Source organism: Lupinus angustifolius, chromosome LG01 (assembly GCF_001865875.1).
Source record: "Lupinus angustifolius cultivar Tanjil chromosome LG01, LupAngTanjil_v1.0, whole genome shotgun sequence".
In the NCBI taxonomy this organism is placed as follows: domain Eukaryota; kingdom Viridiplantae; phylum Streptophyta; class Magnoliopsida; order Fabales; family Fabaceae; genus Lupinus; species Lupinus angustifolius.
Window position 1 is genome coordinate 28411552 of NC_032009.1, and position 7875 is coordinate 28419426.

General features: G+C 30.1%; 1 protein-coding gene across 1 annotated transcript; it reads right to left on the reverse strand.

Annotated features, from left to right (window-relative positions):
* On the reverse strand, positions 340–5379 carry LOC109359671 (proactivator polypeptide-like 1). The gene is made up of 6 exons (XM_019604369.1): positions 5155–5379; positions 3855–3980; positions 2321–2466; positions 1584–1781; positions 1416–1475; positions 340–625 (listed from the first exon to the last, which is right to left on the reverse strand). The coding sequence occupies exons 2-6, from the start codon at positions 3973–3975 to the stop codon at positions 476–478; spliced, it is 675 nt and encodes a 224-aa protein (XP_019459914.1). The 5' UTR covers positions 3976–3980; positions 5155–5379; the 3' UTR covers positions 340–475.

Genomic DNA, 7875 nt, shown 5'->3' on the forward strand with positions numbered 1-7875 from the left:
ATTTACAAGTAATATATTAATTTTATGATATTATAGAATTTATAGGCACATATCAAAGGATATATTAATACTAGTTGTATAATGAATTTAGTGTAATAAAGTTGTACATTATCCATTTTTGGGAAAGAAGGAAGGGACCCTATACCTTCTTTTTTGTATTTCTCTACTTGATTATAGCAACAACAAAAAACATTAAGGAATATGAGATCATTATTGGGTAAACTATTGTAGTTGCAAGATTGATGATCAAGAAAATAAAGGGTTGAAGATTTACATTATCATTAGTGCAATCGTATGATCATTAAGCAACACTTTCCCCGCTTTCAAAATGAAGATACGTAATATCAAGTTGGAATTTCATAATTATAAAACTCAAAAATTAATAATATAGATTTTTCACAAATGTTATTTCTTCGTAGTTGTTCAACCAAAACAATAGGCTACATATAAATCTGGTAGAACTTTTAGCCCAAGATTAAGAGTCAGAAACCAAGGGTAGTTCTTCTTGGTTAACTTCTGTAGTAGCTGGGCATGCATGTAATACAGTGCATATCTCTTCTGGCTTCAGGAAATTCTCTGCATTGAAAAAGACCAAAGGTCCATACTGCAATACCATCTTCTTGCACTGCAAATAGTTTGACAATTAATAGGGGAAAACAAAGAAATATAAATATAGGTAAACGGAAAATGATCATCTTCAATATTGGATAGACAAATTATTAATTTTACTTTTATATTTAAAGGTAAAAGTGTCATCACATTAAAAAATGTCACGCCATATAATATTTTGTTTTTGTTTTCCATACACTTCTCTCTTAAGTACGAGAAGATCGTGACTGTGATCAAATTTAGTTGAATAGCCTATTTAGGCGTATTTGCTTCTAAGGAAAAAGTAGTTCAAGGGAATATAACATATGGAGGCAGATCTCCTGTACCAGTTGGTGTCCCAAATGGTGTACCAAACCAATTAAAATGTGTCACTTAATTGAGAATTTTTTTTATAAAAAACAGAAATTAATATTTTATATTATTTTGAGACATGTTATTGATTAGGGACATGAAGAGAGGGTATTTTTGGGACAGAAGATCCTTATCCTATAACCTATAGTATAAGTAACAAGTAATGTCATGTTATGAAAGATGAAGTCACAAAATTAAAATTAATAAACCTAATTACCTAAGACAAATGATATGTTCTACATTAATTACATTTTTTTATCTCTCATAACATGATGTTCTCATGTAATTCCTAACATGAGAGGGTCCAAATTCTCACTAAACAACTTAATAATTAAAAAAATTATGTATGGAACCAAATGATAGATTACATGTCACATGGTATTTAAAAATTCAAGGGTAATTCAATAAATGAGAGAAAAAGGGGGAACAAAGAAATTTTCTCATATTTTTCTTACATTCTTCTTTAACTTCTCCATAGAATCGCACACCTTCAACAGGGCTTGCATTATCTGAAGCTGATATTTCAAGATAAACCATTGGTTGTATATTCAATAATGAGTTACCAAATCAAGGATGAACAAGGTCAACTATCACATCTGATGTTAAAATTTGAAATTACTAACCTCAGTATCAGGATCTTTCAACTTAGCCACTAAGGATGTAATAGTATCTTTGCATAAGTCACAGTTATTTTCTTGAACTTGTGAAGAAATCTTTGCGCTGTACGGACAGAGGTTGAGTTTTTTGCAGAGTTCTCTAGGCTGAGCTGAAGCTACTTGTGAGAAGAATAGAGGAGCATAGTAATCCATCAATTCAATGCACTGTGCAATACAGATAAGAAATGAGTAAATGTATGGCCTGATAAGTTCTGATTCTTCCACACATTCATCTTATGTTCCTAATTAATAGGTAGAGATATGTAATTGTCCCTCTATGTCCTAAACATTGTTTCACATTGCAGACCGCATCACATGATACAGCCATAATATTGTGGTTACGGTGACCACTCCAACTGCATCACATTGCAATTGTGGTGGGACACCGAATTACAATGGTATGACCGTATCAAGCTACAGCGTAACCATATCAGAATGTATTTGATTCACATCGGACAACATTGAATTGGAAAACATTTTTCAATCATAAAAAATTCACGCTGCACTAGTCGCAATCTGCATCGCAACGACCACAATCGCAATAACCGCAACTATAACAGAAATCGCAACAACAACCAAAATTTAAAATAGTAGTCCTAAATCATAATTATTAGAGATTAATAATTAAAGTACGTTTTTGCAACAACTGAGAGAACAACTACATCATCTAAACAAAACAAATAGGTTCTGGTAAATAAATAAACCTGCTTCTTGAAAGAAAGCATCCGGTAGCACGTATCATGAAGGGTTCCAATGATCTCATTTTGGTTATTCGTGTCGTCCAAATAATCAAGTGCATCAGCTGTATATTGCTCACAAAGTGCACACACATCTGTTTTTCTGTTTAGTGCTGAATTTGGAAGATATGTCAACAAGATCAATTACTGATGAAATATTTGTATTACAAATTCTAATATACTGTACAGATATTATTCTCCTAGGTGAAAGTGTAAAGACTCCCACATTATGTTCAGTCAAGCTATAGTGTTCTAAATTGAACTCGGCAACTACAATTGTAGCCGTGACATTGCAGTTTCAGTAGTTTCCACAATGGCATCATGATAGCCATTGTGGGCTGCAACGGCCATGTTTTCTCACAATTTTTCATAATTGCAGTAAATGTGACAAATCACAATTTAAAACATTGATTGATATTTTGATTATCAAAATTATTAAAGGTTGCTTGAATATGAAAATTTCATCCATACTTCAGATATGTCATAGCATTTTATCTAAATAAAAAGGGAATTTATTAGTTAAGCTAGTGCAATTTTAGGAGTGATCTTCCTTTCCTATATAAAGTGGACATAATAAGAACCTATGCAAAATGATTAGAGCAATTCAATCAACTACATTTAACGAACAAATTGAACATAAACTAGTGTTCAATACTATTAGAAATTGAATCCAGATTGAGAGAAACAATAGGGTGACAGATTACACCCAAAAAATAATATAAATTCAAAGAATACATGTAAGTGACAACATTAGCAATCTGCTTCTATTCCAAAAGCATTGGTCATTATATATTTCTGTCATGTGCAAGAAGGAACTAACAGATAATCAGATATCAATTTACCAAGTTATCATTGAGTCTTTCATAATATGGCTCATTTAAGGATGAATGTGTTTATCATACAGTTGAATTACCAGAATATTTCTTTGTCTACATCTCATTGACTCATTTGTTTGGCCACTTTTCTCATCTAATGTTTGGTTTTAATTAATTTACAAAGAAAATGCTTATTTTTTCTAAGAAATTACAAAGAAAATGCTTACTGTTTCTAAGAAAAAACATTCTACAACAGGATTTTGATTATCAGATATTTTGAACATAAATTGTGCTGGCTCAAACACAGATAGCCACTGAGGTAAAATGACATATCTCCGAAATTACAAACTAATAGAAACTTTGCACACCATCCTTCAATTCTCTATTGCAGCTTACTTTTGTGGTGGTTAAAAACTATGAATAAGTACTCATCAATCACTCATTAAACTTTGTAACAAGGTCTTAAAGTGTGATTTACAATTGCGACCGTAATATTAGAATTTTGGTCATCTCAATGGATATATTGCAACCACGATTTAAAACTATGTCTTCTCCCCTTCTTAGATGAACTGATGATGATGGATAAATGGGATAGTGAAAAATAAATCCAACCCTATCTATTTCACCAAACAAGATAAATTAAAAAAAAAAGGAAAGCATAGAAGGACATTAGTTAACAATGTTACCCAAGATTTCTGTGTCATTGCTACGCTGATCAGTGTTTGCAATTGTGAGTTGCCTTGCATCACAAGACCAAGCAGCACCCAACAGAATCAGAAACAATAGCCCTATTAATCTTTCTGCCATGCTGCCTGTAACAAGAACTCAAAACTATGTTAACTCCATCCCAGGAAAGCAAGAAATCAAAAAAAAAAAATTAAGGGGTTTGTTAACAAAAGTATCAAGACAGATAGGAGATATTATTCTAAATATATGCTTATGATAAGCAATAAGGTATTAGTCTAGTGGTATAAAGCCTCGTTACATCTTCAGAAGGATCAAAATGCCAAACGTTCGATTCTTGAAAGTAACACTTATTGAGAGGGACAATCACGCAACCCGAAAGACATTAATTCCTTACCTATAGGGTAATGTATACCCTTGATAGTACAAAAAAATATGCATATAATAAGACTTCAACAAAGTTTTTTTTGTCTAGACCACATGTTTCCTTCATCTCACACAATTTCAGTTTCACTGTAGAAGTTTAAGATAGTAAAGATTGGTAAAACTCAAATATGAGTCAGTCCAGACAATAAGCAGATATCGTTAGAAGGATAATATAATAACCACCCAAATAAAATGAAACCAAATAAACCCTATATAAGATAATGCAATATCATAGTATACTTATATCTAACATTCACAACATAGTAGTATCAGATCCTATTGGGAGTTATCTTATTCTCAAGTCTTAAACTGTACACACCTTTGAGACTTAATAATTAAATATATGCAAACAATTTGTATATGGTGTAAGGACACATCAAGTCGAATGAAAATCTTATGTCCTTTTTTATGTGTTTCAATGGGGTCCCAATTAAAAGAAAATAGTTTTTTTTATTATTTGATAGTAACTAATTAAAAAAAATTATAAAAACAGAAAATAATCCAAAAATATCATACTAACCTAAAGGTCAAATGTTTATATTTTTGATAGTGATACTTGGTGGGAGCATAGTAAAACCCAAGAAAAACAAACCAATATTAGTTTATTAATCCTAAAGTGAGGGACCCTAGGTTATACCAAAAGTACGATAGCATGGCGTTAGGGATTGAGTGTTCTCTATTTACTAATGTAGTAATCATAATACACCATATTGGATACACAACAGGAAAAAATAAATAAAAAGCGTTTCATTCATAATTGAATTCAGAGAGAGATGAATACCAAAGGCGAAAAAGGCCAAACCGTGTATATTTTTACCTGAATGTACTTTTCTCCTTAGCAATAAAGTCAAAAGAAACAAGGAGGAAGAAGATTACCTTATACATGCAGAAGAAGAAAGGGCAATGTGTATAGGGTGCAACTATGAGAGGGCGTGACAGAGAAAAATGGTTATATTCCTTCGAATATCGTACTGGAACGCGTAATGGTTGTTTTTTTATGTGGTGGTGGTTGATTATGGCACGTCAAAAAAGAGATAGTTATATCCAACGTTCAAATTTAGGGTTTACAACTCAAAACAATAGGGAGACAATGATGTGTGTTAGGGATGAGAATTGAATTTTGAAACAAAAGATCCTACGGATAACCACAATCTTCTTTTTATCTATAAACATGTGAATAAATAGGAAGATTGGGTTTATAGGATTAATCCTCACATGCCAAATGATTGAAGTTGATCCATTTTGAAATCCAATATTTTCATATTGTCTACATGAGAATTGGTTTCATATTTTAAAACTTTTAAAAATTTGGAAAATTATAAAATAATCTATATATAAATTTATAAACATGTGAATAAATAGGAAGATAGGTTTTATGAGATTAATACTCACATGTCAAAATGATTCAAGTTTTTTTGGTACTACCAATGATATTTTTACATTTTTTTGAGTAAGGAACTAATCTATTTTGGATTTCATGTCTACCTCTCCCAACAAAATGTCGCTCCCGACGGTCGATCGAACCCTCAATCTTAAAGATTTAGTAGGGCATTACATCATTAGACCAACGCTTTTTCGGTAAAAACCTTTAAAAATGATTCAAGTTGATCGATTACAATTGGTTGCATATTTTAAGACCTTTAAAAATATGGAAAATTATAAAATAAGTTATATATAAATATGTAAATAAGTAGGAAAATATATAGGGATGACAACAAAAACTGAACATGTTGATACATGTCTGAACTCAACCCGAATTTAATGAGGTATACATGTTGCGAGTGAATTCAGATTTTACTGGTGTTTAGTTTTTAGTTTAGGTTTGGTACAAGTGATACCCTACCTCGATCATGTCCCAAACAAATCCCGATTGATGTTGAGTTGCAAATTGAATGCAACAAACCACAGTGGTATTGATTCCTCTGCACTTCATATTAAGGAATGAAAGAATAAAGATTTTGTGCCACAATTAAAACAATACAACTAGTAACACAACAATATAATATAGGTGAGTTTTGTGGTTTTGTGCTTAATAAAATCAGGCGTGGTTTTGTGTATTATACGTTTCCAATTTTAGTTAATCGGTGAATTTTTGAATTTTTGGATTAGGGTTACCTGAATTTCGATAAGTTCATGATGATATTATTAATTTTAACTTTTTTGTGATCGGATTCTAATATTTTAAATTATAGGTTCAAAGTTGATTTAAGTACAAATCTGATCCCAATCTACCTAGTTGCTATTCTTAAAGATAGGTTGTTGGGTTAATCCTCACATGCCAAAATGGTTGAAATTGATCCATTTTGAAATCCAATATTTTTATATTGTCTACATGGCAATTGGTTGTGAATTTTAAACTTTTAAAAATTTGGAAAATTATAAAATAAGCTAACATGGCAATTCCAAAACGATGGAGGGAATACTTTAATTCATAATAATAACATATCCCAAAACTTAGATCTCCAATAAATGCAATAACTTAATTCATCATAAATTTATATACCATTTTCACGCCTTAAATAAAATCAACCTCGGTAATATATCAACTTTCTAGTAGGGAGAAGAAAAATATCGACATATGTAGTTACTGATGAAAATATCTACAATCGGTGTCCATGATGATAGTTTGTGAAGTGAAAGGGTAACATGATATATTCTCGCACATCTAGTAACTACACATTGATAAATTTATTCTCTATTTAAATGTTTTATATTATAATTTCCTCTTACTTTATCTATCTTATTATTATAATTTTTTAATGAATTTTAATGATTAAAATATTGTGATAGTTTTTGTAAAATTTATATATATTCACTACATCATTCACTATTTATTTGTATTTTTTAAAACTTAATGATAATTAAATATGAATAATAAATTATTAATTGATAATGTATACAACTTTTACACTATCAGTATATATGTTTTCTCTTTATCATATACATTTGTTACTATATGTGCAATAATTATTTACTATATCAATTATTAGAAAAATATATAAACATATATTTTAATTTGAGAACTCATTCAGTACTCACTAATATTTTATACACCTACAAATATGTATGGATAAGGATTACCTGCTACACCCCAATCTTTTACATTATAATCATGAATACATTACCTTTAGCCATTTCAACAAGAGATTAAGAGAAAGAATGTATGAATGTAAAAATAATCAATAAAATTTGATATCATAATAAAAATTAATTATAATTAAAATTTAATTCTAAATAATAGTACCAAAAAATTTATAATGTGATAAGCCTCAACAAGTTTTTCTCATAAATTAATTAAGCCAAAATCTATCATCCATAAAATATGGCATGTGTCCAACATAAATATTATTAAAGAGAAATTATTCTATGATTAAATAACTCGATAAATTTATTTATGATTTTTTTAATTAATAGGATATTACTAACTATATCATGTTATATATGCATAAAAAGAGAAGTGAATCAACTCTCTCAAAGTTTACTCTCAACCATCAATGTCTAAAAACTCATCAATTACTTTGATGTTGGACTATTATAGTTATTAGGAACAGCTATACATTAAACTATTATCATGTTAAGGAGAATAAGCCACCTTCC

Excerpts from the sequence above, each read along its gene's own strand:
- LOC109359671 (XM_019604369.1), bottom strand. The coding sequence starts at position 3,975 with ATGGCAGAAAGATTAATAGGGCTATTGTTTCTGATTCTGTTGGGTGCT. Across the intron at positions 2,467-3,854 it reads CAATGACACAGAAATCTTGG|CACTAAACAGAAAAACAGAT; the intron begins GTAACATTGTTA and ends TTCCAAATTCAG. Across the intron at positions 626-1,415 it reads TGGAGAAGTTAAAGAAGAAT|TGCAAGAAGATGGTATTGCA; the intron begins GTAAGAAAAATA and ends AACTATTTGCAG.